A 21,856-nucleotide genomic window follows, 5' to 3' on the forward strand; every position below is an offset into this window, starting at 1 on the left:
ATCCACAGAAAGTGCGCACAAACCCACAACCATGGCACTTATACAATAGGTCTTACCCATGTCATTATACAATTTTGTGAAGTTTCACAAACTAATTTCGAGAAGAGCACGTGTAATGATTGACCGCAGCTGGTCTCTTATCTACAATCAGTAGTTAGCCAATCAGATTAATCCAAACTCACTAAAACACATAAACAAAACATTTTGTGAGATGCAACTTCATACATTCATTTTCCTTTGGCTTAGTCGCTTTATTAATGAGGGGTTGCCACAGCGGAATGAATCGCCAACTTATCCAGCATATGTTTTACGCAGCAGATGCCCTTCCAGCTGCAAACCAGCACTGGGAAACACCCAAACACTCTCACATTCACACATGCGCTCATACACTACGGCTAGTTTAGCTTATTTAATTCACCTATAGCGCATGTCTTTGGACTCTGGGGGAAAGCACCCAGAAGAAACCCACTTGAACAAGGGGAGAACATGCAAACTTTACACAGAAACGCCAGCTGGAGCACGAACCAGTGACCTTCTTGCTGTGAGGCGATAGTGCTAAGCACTGAGCTACCAAGATAACTTGGTTAATTAGGTTAGCTGCACAAAATAGTTTAAATAAGAAAGTCATTGGACAACAGTGGTTTGTTCTGTAGTCCACTGTTTCTCAACCCCGTTCCTGGAGGACCACCAGCTCTGCACATTTTCCATGGCTGCGTCCGAAACCGCATCCTTCCATACTATATAGTACGCCAAAATCAGTATGCGAGCCGAGTAGTATGTCCGAATTCATAGAATTCGAAAATCAGTATGCGAGAAGTACCCGGATGACTTACTACTTCCGGCGAGATTCCGGAGTGCGCATCCCATGCATGCTGCGCTATCCCATGATGCCCCGCGAGCAAATTCATGAATGGAAGTAAAGCGACGCAACTGAGGCAGGTAGGTCACGTGACCATGACAAAATGGCGGATGTAGTACGTCCGAATTCCATTCATACTTTTCACATTCATACTGTATAGAACGTACTTTTCTAACGGCCGAGTAGTACGTTTAAATTGAAATGCAGTACCTATTGAGTTGTAGGCGGTTTCGGACGCAGCCAATGTCTCCTTCACCAAACACACCTGATTCAGATCATCAGCTCATTAGCAGAGACTAAAGACCTGTAAAGGGTGTGACAGACAAAGGAGACATCCAAAACATTCAGTGCTGGTGGTCCTCCAGGATTGTGGTTAAAAAAACACTGCTGTAGTTGAATTATATTGGAGCTAATATTATTGAACGTAAATGATATTTAAAAACATATTAAAAAAAACATTTTATTCTAGCCAAACTACAAGAAGTAAGACTTCTTCAGAAGAAAAACCATATAATAAAATGACCTTGCTCTGTTAAACACAAACTGGGAAATAATTGATAAATATTATATATATAATAATAAATTAAACATTATATATATATATATATATATATATATATATATATATATATATATATATATATATATATATATATATATATATATATATATAATTGAGACAGAGAAAGTTATTGTAATTGCAGATGTTTAATATGATATGTTTATGTTATCATTTCATGTTAGCATATATTATTTTTTATATATATACATAAATATAAAAGTACAATTCCAAGAGTGACAATAGTATAGCAGAAAAAAGCCAACATATGTGGTTAAATCTATGATGTAAAGCACGGGTATTGAATGCATTTATGTATGAAAGAGTGCGAGAAGGAGAGAAATCCTTTCACACCATCCACCAACCACTGCTTCGACAATCAATCTCCACTTACACCCACTTTGCTCTCTTCTGGGAGCTCAAGCATCACAGCCATCTTTTTGTCTCTATCTCTCTCACACACACACCGTTCCTTCTTTCCATGTCATCTTTTTATTCAGCCGCCCATCCTTGCACTCACACATAGACACATAATAGTTGGCAGTTTCAGAAAATCTGCACCCCAAAGCGTGAAACCTTTAAACATGCGTTCAAAAATCGAGAGAAATTTTATTCTGCTGCTCTGTATTTTTTCCTGTTCTTTGTTGACCTTGAATCCTTTTCTCATATGGACACACACAATCAGCCTGACCCAGGTATTGCTCCTCTCTCCAGGGTGCATGTGCGCCGGACAGATAAGGTAGGGACGGAGGCAGCTTTCCACCCCATAGAAGAGTACATGGTGCATGTGGAGGATCACTACCAGAGTCTGGCACAGCGCATGCATGTGGACAAGAAACGGGTTTACCTCGCCACTGATGACCCCTCACTACTGCAAGAGGCCAAGACCAAGTGAGTACAGTTCATCTAGTCTGTCTTATTCCAATTCAGTTGATCTTGTGTTAAAGCGCAGGTGCCAAATCCAGTTGTTGGAGTGCCGCAGCTCTGCACAGTTTAGTTCCAACCCTGCTTCAACACACTTACCTGTAGGATTTAAATAAGCCTGAAGGACTCGATTTGTTTTATCAGGTGTGTTTAATTAAGGTTAAAGCTAAACTTTGCAGAGCTGCGACCCTCCAGGAACTGGATTTGACACCTGTGTTTTAAACAGATAGTTCACCCTAAAATGAAAATTACCTAATCATTTACGCTTCCTTGTGTGGTTTTAAAATTTTAGGAGTTCTGTTGAACACAAAAGGGGCTGTTTTGAAAAATGCTGGTTGCTGGCACCCATCAACATCCATAGTAGTGTAATGGAGGCCAGCTAGTAAAGGGCTATGCAGGTAAACCGTTAGAGGGCATGGTCTTTAGCCTCCTTTTTAGAACAGACACCCATACATAGAATATCCAATTCGATCCTAGCTCAGGCCAGGTTGGGTGCAATAGGGCCGGTGAGTTACACGCGGGTGCTTGTCCTGGATGGGAGTGAGGTTTAAGGGGTGAGTGTAACATCGGCCAGCTAGCGAAATGCTATGCAGGCAAGCCTCACTTCTCTGACCTCTAAAGTTGCTCTAGCGACAGACGCTAGAGGCCGTGGTGTTTAGCCTCCTTGTTAGAGCAACCGACTCCCATACGAAGAATCGCCGTTTCGATTCTAGTTCAGGCCAGGTTGGGTGCAGTAGGACCGGTGGATTACAGTAAGAAAAATAAAATTACTATAGAAGTCCCAATAGCTCACAGCAACCAGAAATATCTTCTTGTGTGTTGAACAGAAGAAAGATACTTAAATAGGTTTGGAACCAGTGAAGGGTGAGTAAATGATGACAGAATTAAAATTTTGGATGAAATAAGTTGTGTAAAATAATTTTAAAAAACATATTTAGGGATTTTTATTAGAAAAAAAAACAAAAAGAATCATTATGAATATATTTTTAAAAATTATTTTCAAAAATGATCCTTTACACTCTCATGTGTTTCAAACCAACAAGAGTTTCTTTCTTTTGTTTAACACAAAATAATATACTGTATTTATATCAGGTCAATCTCTACTGGTTTCCAACATTCTTCAAAATATCTTCTTTTGTGTTAAACAGAAAAAATAATTTGTGAGTCATCTGGTTGACCTTTCTGTTTACACTTTTAATCAGCAGGTTTTATGTTTTGCCATTTCACAAAATCCAGAGTGTAACAGAAGAAATGTGGCAGGAGGCAGCACTGCAGGCGATAATTTGTTCACATTTTACACCAAATTTACCTCAGGGGTCAACTTGAGGACACTGACTAGAAAACCTGGCAAAAATACTCCTTAAACAACTTGTGTTCATAAACTTGTGTATGCTCTTACAAATAGTATTTTTAAATTGTACTATTATTAATATTTTTATTTCATGATCTATTTTTTTTTTTTTGTTTAAAATATAATAAAGACAATAAGTAAACATGACAATCAGGCAAATGAATAGTCACATATGATTCATAAAGCCATTTGGCCTAAATGCAGCACTGCATTTACACAGCCTTGACGTCACGAGCTTGCCTGAAATTATGCTAAAATGCTGTATAATGTAGTTCACTGATGTGTGCTGACAAAAGAGCCTTTATCAACTCATGTTTGTATCATTTGTGTGTGTGCTTGTGTACAGGTACCCTGATTATGAATTTATTAGTGATAATTCCATTTCCTGGTCGGCTGGACTACATAACCGCTACACTGAAAACTCTCTGAGAGGAGTCATCTTGGATATCCACTTCCTATCTAGGACCAACTACTTAGTGTGCACCTTTTCCTCACAGGTACATTTTGACCCATTTCTTCTCAAAGTTCTGTAGTTATCACACATGTACATTTTGTCTGTTTCTATTCACTGAACTCTCGTGATGTCTGAATTGTGTGAATGTACTAGCCAAGCTCCTACTGTTTTTCTATGGGGGGCCTATTGTTCAGTTTATTTTTGTTCGAAACCTTTTTCGGGGGATTTACTTTAGAGTTTTTTCTTCTACTACAGTCAACTTTTTTTTTTTATTGAGCTTCTGCTTTTACGGATAAACTCGTATTGTCCACAAATACAATGCGGACTTCACGCTTCGCTTTGAAATAGCATGCTGATTTTATATTTGGTTTGGGTTTTGGGTTTTAATGCCAAACAGGATGTCTGGCAATAAGTAGTCTTGCTAATCCCAATTTGTATTATCAATAGAAAGTCTGGTGAATTTATTCTGGCCAGTAATCCCCCACTAAAGACAGTTTTGCACGGGACGATTTTTGGCTGTCAATTTTGGACGCTAAAATCAATTACACTTTGATATTTGTGTATTAAAAACAAACATCAAATCTTCTGCATGGAATAAATATAATCTGCCTTGTTGTGAGCAGAACCAATCCATAAATCGTTTGACTTATTGCTTATTATGCATACTCAAACCAGTATATTGGAAGCAAAGCGGAGCAGAATCTTTAGAAAGGCACAGTCCAATCCAATACCACTCTGAACTATTTGTGGTTCTTGTTGTAAGGAATTTATTGAATGCATAGCTCAATTACAGTTGATCTTTGTATAACATACTAGCCTATAAATAAATGTGACAACTACAGTGGTACATTGAGTTCATGCAAACTTATTGGCATCACTATGATCAAACTCTTTCCTTACTGCTGATTTGTCTCCATCGTAGAGATCTGTAGTCATGGTGATGACATTCTCACCCACTCACTTTTTACTTTTACCTTTAAACTTGCAGACACGTGAGATACTGATGCCCATGGTCTGTTACACACCAAATCTTCTGCATAGACTTGTTGTGCCTTGTTATGAGCAGTATAAAAGCCTTATTTTGCACACTCAAACCAGTATATTGGAAGCAGAGTGGAGCAGAATCTTGAGAAAGTCACAGTCCAGTCTGTTAAAATGATTATCATTAATAAGTTCAAAATTATTTATTAACTTCCGTTCTCCATACACCATCATCCAGTGTATTTAATGGAATAATTAGGTCCAAAGTCTTTATAAGAATTGCAAACTCTGACATAAAATGTCAAAGTGTCCCAAGACTTTTAACCAGGATCTCACTAGTGTCATGTCGAGGAACAAGGGTATCTACTACACAACACCTGGTGTTATTAAGCAGTCCTGAACACCTTGATGATTGGTTCTGATCTGTACTTCTTGGGTTGGAACTAAATTTTTGCCAGATTCACGCAGGATGTCAGCATCAACGCTTCACATTCACTTTGAGTAGGTGACATCAAGTGTTGCCGAACTGAATTGTGGATCCGTCAACACCACTTCAGCGGCACTGCTTGCTGCAGAAGTTGCCAATTTCTTAATTTTTCAAGCACCAATGGAAGCGTCAGCCATTCAGATTGCTTTATGCAAATACCTCAGCTCAGACTGTAGCTGATTGCAGACTAATTTCATTGGCTGACACTGCTGTGACGATTGCGTCAGCCCCAACTTTAGACACGCCCTCCATCAAGCGTAGATGCTGAATACGCAATTAAGGACAGAGTCCTTTAAAAGAAGGATGGGCCAAGAAGTCCTCATTGCAGTGTATAGCACAATGACGTACTGGAGCAGGTCCAATACATAGTTAACAAGGTTTAAGGTTGTCGTAGGTGTACACGTTAATAACTACGAGGGTTGGGTTTAGGTTTAGGGTAAGTGTAAACGTTATTTACACACAATGTAATGGGTAATAGTTAATTTATTACCGCTTGCATGCACGTCCACTACAGGATTGGACCTGATCTAGTACATCAGGGGTGCTCAACCCTGTTCCTGCTGATCTACCTTCCTACAGAGTTCAGGTCTAACCCTGATTAAATACACATGAACCAATTATTAGGACCTGTACGGCACTTGATAATTACAGGGAGGTGTGTTTGATATGGGTTGCAACTGAAATCTGCAGGAGGGTAGATATGCAAAAACAGGTTTGAGAACCCCTGCAGTACATCATCGAGCTACAGGCTGCACCAAGGACACACTCGTGTTGGCTACACCCTTCTGTAAAGAAACATTAAAATCCTATAGGGTGTCCAACTTTACAAAGGATAATTTCAAGGCAAGGCAAGACTTTTTTTCTGGGGAAAAAAACTACTGGAAAGGCCTGCTAGTCAGATCCAAACTATTTAAATAAAACAGTATGCCAGACTGTTCGCAAGCACTCTGCGGGTACATTCTTCTAATAGTCTTTTATCTTCACTTCAGTGTTTCACGAGGAGCACTTAACTATTGCAAAGTCTATTCATCTTTGTCAGGTGCACCTGCATAGCCTCTCATCGCCCCTCTACCTCAACTCCCCTATACTCAGAAGATTGGTCTTGAAAGCTGCTTGTGAACGTGTGTCTCTGTTTGCCTTTTCCGCTGTGCACAGGTGTGTCGAGTTGCCTACGAGATCATGCAGACTCTCCACCCGGACGCCTCCTCGTACTTCTACTCCCTCGACGACATCTACTACTTCGGTGGACAAAACGCCCACAACCAAATCGCTATCTACCCGCATCAACCACGCAACAGCGACGACATCCCGCTGGAGCCTGGAGACGTGATCGGCGTCGCGGGCAATCATTGGGACGGATACTCTAAGGGAATCAACCGCAAAACGGGCCGCACCGGCCTCTACCCATCCTATAAGGTCAAAGAGAAGATCGAGACAGTGAAGTATCCCACATACCCAGAAGCGGACAAACTTCTCAAGAAACCGTAGAGTGAGAATAACAATTAAAAACACTCCTGAAACAAGGAAACCCTGGATCGCCCGGATGGGAATGCACTTTGCGTGTGTGAGTGAATGTGTGTGTACATGTGTATGTGTGTGTGTGTTGTCTAGGGGTTCTTCGAATGGGTTTTGGGACACCTTCCTAACTCTGGTGCTTGTACCTTGAGTCCCCCTGAAATGGCAATCAGGGTTGTGGAAGACAAAAAAAGGATGAACTCAAGACAACAAACGGAAGGCACTGTACTGTAGGTACTTTCTAATTAATCTCCGGGTAATGAAGGGAACTAAATACGTTTATTTAAGAACACAACTTGAAGAAGTGACTTTGCGACTCCAAACCGATCATGACAAAGGAATCATAAACCCGGGTTTACTCTTGTCCTCCTATGCTCTTATACCTCCTTGTGCACAATGATGGCGTCCTTTACTCTAGCCTCACTCCACTGGTTTCTCTCATGCCATCGCTTTGCCAACTGACACTCCTCGTCGCACCCATGAGCTATTAATTTCCACTGCCATTCTGTGCTTTTAAATGTGACTTCTGCTGTTTTTATTTTCATCGTGAAGTTTTATCATGTGTTTGTGCGCGCGCGTGCGTGTGTGTATGAAGTGTGCGGATTGGAAAACGGTGCCTATGAGGGCGATTTACTCACTTTTGCGGAAAGAGTTTTGACTCTGGAGCCTTACGGACCAGCCTTTCCATGCGGATTTACACTCCCCCCCTCCTTTCCACATTGTGTCTTATCCACAGTCCATCATGTTTTTTAAGAGATCATTTCATGTTATTACATTTTAAAATACGGAACCGATAAGAAAACAACACTTAATATGAAGATAATGATACTAATATTATTAATGATGATGATGATGATGATGATGAAGAGAAAGAATAATTACGGTAACAATGACACTCGCTGTCATTATGAATTTTAGTTGATCATGAAGGAGTTGTTCATTGTTTTATGTTCGCGGGCATTGTCTCTTTGGTAAGCAGATCAAATAAAATTGATCAGCCAAACTGGGTTTCAGTCTGTACCTTATTATTGACTATGTGTGTGTGTTTCGACTGTTCTTAAGGGACAATTGAGTTAAAGCTGACAAGAGCTCCCTTTGGAAGCATTTTAGAGTGTTAAATGCAAAATTATTCATAATGAAAATGTTATTATATGTGGATTAGGTTGGCCTGTAATAAATATAATTAGATTTTAAACACAATAGCTTTATTCACTAGAAAATCAGCCTGAGGGTTCCTCTGGGGAATTCATTGAATCTAAAATATTAGATTTTCTTTGTTCAATTATTGCAACAATTAAGGGCAATTCACACTGCACCAACTTACACTGACTAACACAAAAGGACACTTTGTTAGGTTTTGACAAGTGTCTGCTGTCATTGTTGCTTATTTTGCCAAGTTAACATGTGGATTCAGGGTTTGTTGGCTCATTGAATGTGATGTTCAGTAATCTGATGACTGTCAGTGTTTGTTGGCATCTGTCAGTGTAGTCAATTGTCTCTTATAAAGTTCATAATTCCTTAAAAACTATTCACTTATTCTCTTTATTATTTCATTGGAGTTGGTTAAGAAAAAGAAAAAAAAATAGTTATTTGGTCTGTGCGACTCTCTGATTGGTGGATTTTTCTGCAAAGCATCATGGATAATGTAGTTTTTAGTCATTATTTGTTATTATTCACATGATTTTGATTTATTACTAGCAAATAGGTTTAACTAATGCCTAGTTCAGACTGTGTGATTTTAGCCCCGATTTTGGCTCGCCGATAGGTTTTGAGAAATCGCCGTCAAATGCCTGAAATAACAGGCAAATCGCTGCTCGTGCACGTGAGTGACAATCACACAGTATGAACTATCAAAGACGCGATCTTAGAGAATCGCCGATGAGTCGCAGATGCCTGCGAGATATTTGGCATGCTAAATATCTGGAGCTGTCGGCGATTCAAATCATGCCGTGTGAATTGAGTTTTGACTGAAAATAACATCAGTGATCGCCTACAGCCAATGAGAGAGCAGCATTCACTTGTGTGTGCGTGTGTGTATACCTGCTGCAGGCCAGTGGGAGGCTGGGGGAGAAGTTAAAAGCGCTCATTTTCGGTTTATTTGGACCCACGAAATGGAGGAAAAGCTAGTGGTTTGACAGGATTCAGGAGCAACCGTGTCTGTTTGATGTTTTATACAGAGAGAAATTAGTTTATTATCAACATTGAGGAGAAATGGCTAATTCCCTTAAAACCCAGGTGAGCAAATATGTAAATTTTCTACCCCATTAAATGCTTCTTTCTCATTATGTAGTTAATAACAAAAGATACACTACGTGTTTTTGGCTGTGAGATGTAGTTGGGACGAAGTTTTCGGCGATTCTTCCTATAGTAAAGTCATGCAATGTGAAAGTCCCTGTCGCCAATCCATCTTGCAGTGTAAACAAAGCAGCGACGAAACGCTAGCCCAGATAGTCATGCAGTGTGAAAACATCTGTGACACAACTACTTTGAAAATTATGCAGTCTAAACTCGGCAGAAAGCGCATTCAACTGGTGTGTAAATGAAACTGTATTGAACAGCTTGCCACATCATCTAATTCGAGAGCTGCGTTGTCATTAAGGATATTTTCTGATTTACTTCTATAAGCAAGAGAGTTTGAGAAATACATTTGGTAAATTTGGTCATGTGAATGTACCTACAACCTTCTATTGTCAATATGGTCTGATTTGGACGCTTTGATTTAAAAAAGTATTTTATTTAACATTACAGATAATCTAAATTAGATTGCTGTCTTTAACTGAACTCTTCATTGATTAAACAGACTTATTTCATTGATATTATACATTTTTTATGAAGTTCACCCAAAATTTTTAATTTATTATTTAATTATTTAAAAATTTACTTGCCCTTAAAGACCCTGATATAAACCATTTCAAACAAAATCAGAGAACAAATTGAAATGAGGTGATATCAACTAAATATGGTTAAAAGAAATTTAGCCAGGAATTTAGTTCCCCAACAGGCACACGTCATGAGACGTTATTATTAGGTTACATTTTGGTTGTGACGTCAGGTAACCAAAATTCAATTTCTAGCCAGCGTCTAAGGACGTTATTTTGATGTCTAATAACGATGTTGATATTTGGTTGATTTTAGGTTGTGTTGGAAAGGGACCAAACTCAAACATTGATCCAACATCATATTGATGTCCAATTCAATCTTAAACCAAGGTCCCCATAATATTGGGGTACAACATCAATCTGACGTCATTTTGATTATCTGTGCCTGCTAATCGTTTTAGTTTGAATCAGCTCCCCAAAGTTGAATTATCATTGGTTTGAGGCAATTACACAATTGGCGGGTGTGTTCTGGAATGTTCTCATTTTTAGTGGTCAGACAGGAGACAGCATTTTTTTTTTTGTTTCAAAAACATTGATACTCTTTTCAGGCAATCCTCCATCCTTGTAGCGCACATTCTGAAGTATGAAAAATGCACTAATCTGTGCTCCACATTTGCCGAATAAAAGGAGCAAACTTGACATCATTATTTCTAATTTCATCAAGTGGATGCACATCTACTTTAATTTTTATACATCAGTTTTACTAAACTGTTCTCACAGCAACCATCGTTGTTGTGTTTATGGGTACACGTTTAAAACCCCACCTACGAAAACAGTCATCATTATCATCGCACATCCTATTCTAACTTATTTTTAACGTATATCCACTACTTCATGTTAATAGCCATGTTTCCATCCACCTATTTTTATGAGCATTTTGGATATGTGCATAAAAATGTGCTTAAAAACATGTGAGTAAATAAGTAGGATAAACTTTTTTATTCTGTAAGAAAAGATGTGCATAAATTATGGTGGAAACACTTACCGAAGAAATATGCGCTTAAAAAAAGTCATGTGATTTTGTTATAGGAGATCATGTGATGATAAAAATTTGTGTAAATGGACAAACCAGCAGGCTGAGCACACTTTAAAACATCTGAAATGTTTTGGTCTTTCTAAAACACCCTCACCATTTCAGTATTAGTGTTATTATATTATTAAAGGGGTGGTCCACTATGATATCATATTTTAAACTTTAGCTGATGTGTAATGTAGCTGTGTGAACATAAACAACATCTCTCATCTCTGAATGTAAAAAGTTCAATACAAAGGGAGACCTTGGTTTTTACAGAGTTAGCTTAGCAAAGCCTACAATGAACGAATTTTGGGGACTACAAAAAATACTTCCACCCCCTGTGAGATCACAAAAGTTCTTTTACTGCGCACACAAACTGCGCAGGGCCGTGGCCAGAGGCGCTGTAACGTAATAGCAGAGATGACGCTAAAAATGCGTCCAAACAATGCTGTTTCCACAGAACTTCATCTGTTCCTCTGCATATTCCGGATACATGTGAAAGACGTCGTGTAATGCGTGGAGTAAAAAAAAATACAGGTTAGCTTACCTGACTCGTGGTAGCAGCAGGAAAATAAATCAAGGCTCACACAGGTAGCATCCCACATCTTGTGCTTTATTCTTCTGTCACGATATATTACAGAAAATATCTTAATCCGAGCATCAGCGAAAAAGAAAAAAAAATTCCTGTGCACATGCGCTTGTTGCAGAAAGTTCAGACATTCACACACACACACACACATAGACGCACACACACAATGGCAAACGCTCTTAAAGGAGCCGCACCCCATTTTCACTCAGACACTTGTCAGATTTTTTTTTTAGAGAGCAGGCTGGAGGTTGACTGTTTACACAGCAGAAAAGCGCGTGCTTTTACAGGCGTGACGTGGAGACGATCCGCGAATCGCAGCACATTATGATGATGACCAATCAGAGTCACTTAAGGGCGGGCCTTTCAGTGGAACTAGGAAATATGACAGTCGTTTACATGTTAGCTGAGTAGCTGTGTATAATCAAAAATGACGTGATTTCCTTCAAGTGAAACATGAGCACACATTGCTTTGCATCTTATAAACACAGCCAAGCCTTAAAATTACATTCTGGACAACCCCTTTAATTACCTACAAAACTCTCATGTCTTCAGACGCCGCCACGTGTTCATTGCGTGTCGGCATTGTCTCCTGAGGCGCAGGTCGTTTATTAAATAAGAAAACACTTCTCCTACCACAGAAAATTTCGTTTTTATTGTTGATTTTTGATGCCAGTTAATCAGAAATTGACATTTTTGTTCTCTTTGACTGCTTTATTCACACGTCTTTTATGCATTTATGTTCCAGTTTTGTGCATAATTGAATTCACATTTTTGTATACTTGTTTGACAAAAAGATGATATTACGTTTTTTTTTTTTGTTTTTTTTTCTTCAATACGAATTCGTTAAAAGCAGAAAGTCCCTTCATGTTAGAACAAACAAACGTGTGTTTACATGTGCCACCTGCAGGTGCTTATGCAATTTTTGTACCATGGAGAGGTGGGATTGTTCGGTGCTGTCAACAATTAATTACAAATCAGATTTATGTATGTGTGTGTGCGTCACAGCCCAAATTACAGCTGTTGGAAGTGTGTTCAGTTCCCTGTGGTGGACTAAACAGAACAGCGTTTCTCTGAGGTTTTTCTGAACACGCGGGTCACACGCTGCTCTCATTAATTAAACCACAGCACACTCTGAGCAGGTATTGAACCAAATTGCCATTTACAATTATTTATTAAATTGACCAGTGAGCCGCATGCGCTTGTGAAAATAAGCTCCCTCGACCCAGCAGGATGTCATGATGTTGTTCTTGGAGGCTCTCAGAAGAATACTGTTATCAGAGGACTGCATCTGCTGTCTGGTGCCTCGTGAGTTCCTCTGTGCTTTGATTCCGGTGCTGATAAATTTGGGCCTTGCTGTAAACATTGCCGATGATGTTTCTTAAAGTTGTAGCTCACTTGAAGTAAAAAAAAATTAAAAAGGGCTTTAAATTAGTGTGTGTGTCTGCATGCACTTGTCTGTCTGTGTGTGATTAATGTTAGTCTCAACAATTATGGCTTGTTTTCATTTTTAGAACTAAATAAAACTATTAATAAATTAGCAGTTCACCCAAAAATTGGATAATTGCTACAAATGTGCACAGCCTCAGGCCATTCAAGATTATTCCAGCCACATTTTGATATTTTCAAACTATGTGAAACATTGAAGTAGATTTAATTGCATTTTGTATGCTTTCTGTGGGTATAAAATCACAACATGAGGCGTCTTTGGTCATAACCATTCTTAAATCATGATACGGTTAAATGTAGAAGTTAAATAAAAAGTAAAATACAAAATGATTGTGCACTTGAGCAATATCACACAAGTAGCAGTGCAATATGGCTGTATAATGGCACTGGTGTCAGGCATGCATTGCCTTATGGTCCGTGCACACCGGGACACTTTTTGCTCGCGTTTTCTGTCAACGTTTAACACCTTGTGACTAAATAAAGGGTGCCAATATGATCGTGCACACCAATGCGCAAAACGCCAGGCGTAAAAGCATCATTTTTTTTAAAGCATTTTCAAAATTATTTTGTGTAGCGCCATCTAACGTCAAGGAGTAATTTTGCATACTCTTCTGCTCGACGGCAGTTAAAATCGCTTGGGTTTGAATCCGGAAAAATGTCTTGGAAAATTGCTGACAATAAACGGAAGTGAAAATCCTCCCAGTGTGTTTGAGCCTTTATGGCTGCATTTACACTCAAGATCTTGATGGTCAATTTCGATTTTGTGACTGTATCTGATTTTTTTGATGACCTGTATACATCATCTTTTAAAAGTGACTCGTATCCGATTGACTGCATTTACACTGCACACGGCAAAGTGTACAATGACCAGGAAAAAAAAGAGCAAGTGCTGACTGACAGCTGATAATAAAAGAGCGCCCTTTTCTCCATTCCTGTATTTAATGTGTTTCATTTTTTAACATTCTTTTTGACAACTTGTCTTACTATAGTTTATAACAGAAAGGTTATCATTTGGCCTTCTTTTTTTAATCCAGGCCTTTTTAAACCAGTAGGCATCTTAATCGTAATGTCCATGGCATGATCTATGCTTGTGATGTATGCACTAGTTTTATATTAGTTTGTATTGGTTACGTGGGGGATATTGCGCACTCTTGCTCTCTCGTTAACATGCTTAAATACTAAAAGCTTGTTTAGTCCTCATGTATGCGATTTAAGGTTTGTGACTCTGCTGAAGTCTGTTAATCTGTCGGATAAATTTCCACATATGAACACGGCCTGAATCTGATTCGAGTAAATCGGAATCCATTTGATTTTTTCTTGTTTACATGTACGAGAGCCATATTCAATCTGTGCCACATGGGAGAAAAAAAATCAGAATTGAGTCACTTGAACCATGCAGTGTAAATGCAGCCTTAGTGTCCCACCAGTGCTGATATACAGCCATACTGCACTGTTACAAGTGTGATATTGCGTTTATACAACAGTTTGATAGCATAATCGTGTATATAAAAAAGAAAATCAAACTAAAAACCCTTTTGTAAGAGGAACTACCTTCTTCCGCCATTCATTCACATTTGCAGCTGACATTAAAACAGCAGAAACCACTGCTCATTTACCAACATCACTTTAGAGGTAGTATTTGAATGAATCTCTAGCATAATGTCTAAAGTCATGACAAAACAGGTGATTTTGCTGACATATTTAGAACATAAGGCTGAATAGCATGAAATGCCATCAGTCTATAGAGATTTCCCAGTATTTCTTTGTTGCAATCTGAAAAATCACAATAATTAACCCCAGAAATCCAAAGCAAAGCAAACACTACAAGACTATGGTATAAATACTGCACTACAACATACAAAAGAGATAGAGATCAACCTAGAAAGTCATTTACTTGTTTTATAATGATTTGATCAGCTGTAGTTTGAAATTACACTGAGTTTTTCTCCTCTAAGGGCTTATTGTGCGGTCTTTGTCGCCATCTTGTGGCGGAATGTCAACTGTCTTTGCTCTGCTCAGTATGACAGGCTGATGGATGTCGGTGTGCTGTATTTCCGAAATTATAAATATTTAAAATAGGCACTAGCCTTTAAATAAACTGCATAGTTGCAATCTAAACAACTAGTCTCGACTAAAAAGCCTCAGAAGTACATTATGTTGTCCAACAGTTGCAAAATTTGTCAGACTGTACACTCTCAGAATAAAGGTATGTGAGCTGTCACTGGGGTGGTACCTTTCCAAAAGGTACACATTTGTACTTAAAGGGTCCATAATGGTACCTTAAAAGTATATATTAGTACCTAAAAATTTTAAGAGGAAAGCTTTTGTACTTTTTAAGTACTAATATGTACCCTTGAGGTATTAATATCGACCTTTTAGGTACAAAGTTGTACCTTTTGAAAAGGTACCACCCCAGTGACATCTCTTCTTACCTTTAATTCTGAGGGTGTAGTGAGTTTGTTCATCTGCTGACACTCTATATGGGCGGAGTAATACAGAAGGGTGAGGAGGCTGTACGAGTGCTGCTGTTGTGGAATATTGCATGGCTATCAGCCAATCAGATTCGAGAACCAGACAAAACTGTTAAATAAACATATAAAAAATGTTTAAATGTAAATGTTAAACAAAAAGTAAAATACAAAATTATTATATATGCATTCATTCTTTCATTTATTTATTCATTTTTCTTCGGCTTAGTCTCTATTTCAAAGGTCGCCACAGCGGAATGAACTGCCAACTATTGCAGCAGATGCCCTTCCATTCACACCCATACACATTCTTACACACACACACACACACACACACACACACACACACACACACACACACACACTATGGCCAATTTAGTTTATTCAATTCACCTGTAGCACATGTCTTTGGACTGTGGGGGAAACCGAAGCACCCTAGAGGAAACCCACACCAACAAGGGGAGAACATGCAAACTCCACACAGAATCTCAGAGCCCAGCCGGGACTAGAACCATTGATTTTTATGCCGTGAGGTGACAGTGCTAACCACTGAGCCACCCATTCTTGTCTTATAGGACAACTTTGAAAAACGATTTTGAAACAGTTTAACAAACTGCCAACTGGGTGTAAGAAAACTAAATATTTATATTAAAAATCATGAGTATATTTATTCAGTATCTTAATTAAGACATTTTTATAGTTATTTTATTATTAATATCTGTAGTAATTTTGTTTTTACGTTAGATGTGTCAAGAATTTTCAACATTTGTGAATGGAGATGAGACTGCACGATGGCGCAGTGGGTAGCACGTTTGCCTCAAGGCAAGAAGGTTGCTGGTTTGATCCTCAACTGGGTCAGTCATGTTCTCCCCATGTTTGCGTGGGTTTCCTCCAGGTCTCCGGTTTCCCCCACAAGTCCAAAGAAATGCGCTATAGGTGAATTGGGTAAGCTAAATCGTCCCTAGTGTACGTGTGTGAATGAGTGTGTATGGGTGTTTCCTAGTGATGGGTTGCAGCCGGAAGGGCATCCACTGCGCAAAACATATGCTGGATAAGTTGGCGGTTCATTCCGCTGTGGTGACCCCAGATTAATAAAGGGACTAAGCGGAAAATAAAATAAATGAATAAATGTGTTTGGAGACGAGACAAAAGACTGCCTTTGTGAGTCTAATTACGTTCCTTTGACTCTTAAGTAAAAAAAGAACATTAAATTGCAAACAGTGTGTGTAAATGCTGGCAAAAAAATTTTCATTTTTGCGTGAACTGTCCCTTTAATCGTACAGAATATTTACAAAACAGCAGCTGTAACTCTTTAGGAGGCAGAAGATAAAGTGCTCCGATGAAGGGCAACAATTTGCTCAAGCAGGAGTTGACGAATTGCCTCTAGAATAGGTTTTCTCGAATGATTAGCGTCCTGTCTGCCCGCAGCCTCAATTAACTGCCAGAGACCTCCATCTCTTCCTCTTTGTCGTTGGCATTAGTTTGCATGTTGGCTGCAGCGGCGTGTTTCTGGTCTGGGCTTTTAGCGCCGTTTTAGCAGCTGGGCTGATCTGATAGCTCGGGTGATTAAGAGGTTGCGCTGCCGCCACGACACGCAGAGAAATTGCAGCGCCGCTCTTATCTCTTCACACGTTAAACGTCTTTACTTTAACAGCCGCTCCTCGTCTCTCCCCCTCCATCTGTCTTTTTCCGCTCGAGATGCAGGACTATAGGATAGAGATTTGAAGGGAAGAGGGTACAGTATAATTCCTTCCTAAATCAATCACAGCTCAGTTACTGAATGTCAATGCTTGCTTAAGGTAAGCCTTTCTAGGCCCGGAAGCTTACAACTAAAAAGTGGGCTTGACTTTTATCATAGTCGTTTGTCAGGTAGTGTTATATAGGTAGAAATTTCCTGTCAGAAACATTAGCTTTTTACAAAGTCAAACCAGAGCCGTTTCTATTTATACTTATAGTTCCCTTTTGTGCTAATAAGTGCCTGTAGGCTATACGTGTTTATACTTCACATAGATGAATGTAGGTTTGTCTGAGAACTGAATTGTGGGATCATAGCCTCAGTTGGGAAATAAGAAACTGGAAGTCGTACTTGTAGTGTGGTTTTGACCTAATTAGCTTAAAGGAACCTTTGGGGTTAAATGCAAGGTAAGCTCTGTCATCTTATCTGCTACGTGCTGTCGGTCAGCAGAGAAATGAATTTCAGTTTGTTGCTTACTCCGATTCTCTCTGTAGTCTTCTTCACTGATTGTTCTCACCATAAAATATTAAAATATGAAAATTGACTCTTTGCTAAATGCTATTTTACATGTTTATGTCTTGTTATAAAAGATGTGTCTTTGCACTTCATTATTTTACACAATTCATTTGCCCTCATAATATTTCATCAAAAACTATATTCTTTCCTTCCCCCTCAAAATGATTTTCATCATTTATGATCACATGAATGTCTTTAGGGCGGGGCTATCAGTGTGTCTCTTCTTTTGTCCATTCATCAGTCTTCTCTAATTTTGTCATTTTCTTTTTCTTTTATTTTTCTTTATTTTTATTTTTATTTTTTTTATAAAAGTGTGGAGTTATTTCTATCAAATTGTAAATAACATTGTTGTTAATTAAAGATAAGTTACATTTAATAAATACAGTTAAAATCAGAATTCTTAGCCCCCCTTTAATTTTTTTTTCTTTTTTAAATATTACCCAAATGATGTTTAATAGAGCAGGGAGATTTTCACAGTATGTCTGATAATGTTTTTTTCTTTTCTTTGTTTTCTGGGGTAAGTTTTATTTGCTTTAATTTGGCTAGAATAACAGCAGTTGAAATTTTTTATAAACATTTTAGTCAAAATTATTAGCCCCCTATAAGCAACATTTATTTGATAGTTATACAGTAACTTAATTACCCTAACCTGCCTAGTTAACCTAATTTAAATGTCACTAAGCTGTATAAAAGTGCCTTGAAAAATATCTAGTAAAATATTATTAAATGTCATCATGGCAAAGATCAAAAAATCTGTTATTAGAAATGAGTTATTATGTTTAGAAATGTGTTGAAAAAAATCTTCTCTCTGTTAAACATGAAAACTATGAAAAAAAATTACCAGAGGGCTAATAATTCAGGGTGTTTAATAATTCTGCCTTCAACTGTACGTTTCAATAAAGTTAAAGTTTAAAGTTAAAGTTTATGCAAGAAAATTTGTTTTGTGTTATTTAAAAAGTTTGTTTGAAACATTTTTCATTATTTTGATTGTCATTCTATCCTCTCAATGGCATCTTTGTTTTGAATTTAGACGACACATCATCTGTAAATTGTAGAACAAAACTAAAATAACTTTTTACTAATCTAATTCCAATCTAATAGATTTGATTAAACTATTAAACTTCTAAGTACTCTCTTTTTTATTTTATTTTTTGTTTTAATTTATTTATCTTTTTTATTAATATTATATTTTTTCTTTGAAATACAGCGATTCTGTAAACATTTAGACACTGTCCATGTGCTGATAGTGCTGTTTACAACCCAGACTCCTTCTTTAAACATATGTCCCAGTAGCTACATTTTTTTTAGCAGTTTTTGTTTTCATGAATCCACCAGAAGCTGCTGCATACGTTTTTTCATATCTCAAATTTCTCCCGAAAGTGCCATTCATGCCTGCTGTTCTCGCATAAATCCACCAGAGGGTGCTGTCATCTGAACGATCGACTGACCCACCCTCCTCCTTCCCTAAACCCAACCCATAGTGTTTTTTTGTAAAAGCACTGATTGACTTGAACCTCCTCATTGTGGTCAACTCCTCTCTTTGTCTCAAGTCCGCCAACGTACATGCAAGCTAGTGGACAAACTGGTAACATCGGGGAAAGCCATCCATACAGTGGTAAGCGGTCAGATGGTAAGGGTGAAAAGGAATGGCATCACACCGCCCAGTAGCGCTTGTTTCAATATGAAATTTAACCATACGTACTTCTGGTTACATAAATCATGAAATCCAGAAATGTATACAGGGCTACGTTTTGAGAATAGACTTATGTTGGATGTTTACATGTGAATATGTCATTTTTCAGCCGGATCTCACAAGGAAACATAACTATTTTGCTCTTTAGCTGATAATAAATCGTATTTGGCATGCTGTCATGGGAGAGAGACCTGAGCTCGTAATATCCTCGAGCCCGGGGCTCCCTCCTGTTAGAAGGGCGAGGGGGGAGTTCGAGCTCAGGTAGGTCTCGAGAACTCCCCTGCTTGTCGCCGTGTGAGAAGTGTAAACTAGGGCTGTCATAGGTGATAATTTGGTTTAGTCTAGGCGGGAGGAAAATAGGGAACCCTGGGAAAACCCACACGAACATGGGGAGAACTTGTAAACTCCGCACAGAAACACCAACCAGCCCGATAGGAGGTTGGATCAGTGGTGTTCTTGCTGTGAGATAACAGTGCTAGTCACTGGGCCACCGTGTCGCCCTATCAGAAAAAAGGGGGGAGGAATTAGGGGTGGAAGGGGGAAGCTTCAAGATGAAGATAACTAGAGTAAAAAACTCAGGTTATTTATAATGCTTCCGTAATCATCTAATAGGACAGATAACGGAGATAATAAGGAGCCAGCCGTGTTGATCATAAGCACGTGATCCTCTCAAAATTAGTTTATGAATAAACCACACCAAGTTCACACGAATTAGCCATTAAATCAAAGTTATGAATTGCTGTGAGATTGTTAAATTTTCAGTGTCTTGAACTTCTCACTCAATAACACACACAAGTCTATAAGTTAAATGAAAAATTCGTCATCGAAGAAACACCCCCCTATATTTGCAGCTATTGTCATCTATGAAGTAATTAGTTCAGCCTTCAATACAATCTAGCAATGCATTGTTGTTTCACAGAACCGTACATAAAAGGCTTTCATGCTTTTTTAGACACAACCCCTTTGCAAACCAATCCTAAATTGACCTTCATTATAAATATGAAGCAGATTAGAGTTTCTTTGACGCATCTCGAAATGATGTCAGTGACCCTAGCAGCTTTTAAATGGCAAAACTTCCCCTTTCGTTTTCTCTCCGCGACTGCCGGCGAGTCGTATGGATGCTTTGAAATGACAAATGACTTCGTCAGCCCCGTAAATGAGAAATCACTGAACCACATCAGACAGCAGATGGAATCCGTTACTTTAAAAGCTTTTTGGAGGATTTTGCATTGAAAAGAAGTAATTGTCTGTCATTTGTGTTGTCATTAAATGGACTGTGTATGCTTGTGTGTGCGTGACAGTGTGTAGGGAGACATAGATCTGTGTTTTTTTCCTCCATTCATTCAAGTGTTCCTCCAATATTCTGTCCTTATAAACTGTTTTACTATCCTGGCAATGCTGCTCTTCGCATGAGACACTTTTTTCTTTAAGTGGACACTAGGGGGTCATATTGTATATATCTATTTCTCTGTGTGTGTGTGTGTGTGTGTGTGTGTGTGTGTGTGTGTGTGTGTGTGTGTGTGTGTGTGTGTGTGTGCAAACTGTCTGATAGCTTAAGCAATTGCTTAAGCTCTGAGGACTGCCACCATCGAGCAGCAGTCTCAAACTCAGTTCCAGTTTAGCTCCATCTCACACCTACTTGGATATTTCTAGTAATCTTAAAAAGACCTTGATTAGCTGAATCAAGTATGTTTAATTAGGGTTGGAGTGAAACTGTGTAGAGCTGTTGCCCTTCAGGAACTGAGTGTGATACCAATGCCGCAGAGCCTTCCAGAGTGCATGAGCAGGTGTGAGAGCCGACAACATCGTGTATTCAAGCAGAGATTTTGGAGTTTAAGGGCATGGAATAGAGGCCCATTTGCCATTGGGGTGAAACTCTGTATGTGAGTATTTTATTATAACATTGATGATTGGCTGAAGACCCACTTCCTGTCCATTCTGGTTCCACCCATTTAAAAGATCTCCTAAGACTCCACTGTAGAGATCTGCGCGGGACTAAATTTTGAATCCTGCTCCCGCCAGGTTTAACCTGACAGCTCCCGCTTACATTCAGCATTTATTGTCCCGCTGCCCGGCCCGCCCCGCCCCGTTTTCTACCCGCCGCGCTCGATCCCGCTAAAGAGCGGGGGGAGAACAAAACCGAAAACCACCCAGCTATAGAGTCCAGACAGCCTATAACAAGCTGTCTGTATAAACACACAAACACACAAGCACCAAGCACACACACAGACAAAGCTCTCTCTCTCTCTCTTGCTCTCTCTCTCTCATTCGTGCGCACTAACACACACACACACACACACACAAGCACCAAGCACACTCACAGGCAAAGCTCTCTCTCTCTCATTCGCGCGCGCACACACACACACCTCTCATTCGGGCGTGCGC

The 21,856-nt window shown here is 38.9% G+C and overlaps 1 protein-coding gene across 2 annotated transcripts in view; it reads left to right on the forward strand.

Annotated features, from left to right (window-relative positions):
- fut8a (fucosyltransferase 8a (alpha (1,6) fucosyltransferase)) overlaps positions 1-8,138 on the forward strand; it is a 174,856-nt gene extending 166,718 nt beyond the window's left edge. Inside the window, exons 9-11 of one of the 2 annotated variants that reach the window (XM_087289657.1) lie at positions 2,133-2,309; positions 4,040-4,190; positions 6,771-8,133. In XM_087289657.1, coding sequence (XP_087145783.1) covers positions 2,133-2,309; positions 4,040-4,190; positions 6,771-7,103 — 661 coding nt within the window. In that variant the 3' untranslated portion in view covers positions 7,104-8,133. 2 annotated transcript variants of the gene reach the window in all.
- The last annotated feature ends 13,718 nt before the right edge of the window (positions 8,139-21,856 follow it).

This window comes from Danio rerio, chromosome 17 (genome assembly GCF_052040795.2).
Source record: "Danio rerio strain M-AB ecotype USA chromosome 17, GRCz13ab, whole genome shotgun sequence".
NCBI classification, from domain to species: Eukaryota; Metazoa; Chordata; class Actinopteri; order Cypriniformes; family Danionidae; genus Danio; species Danio rerio.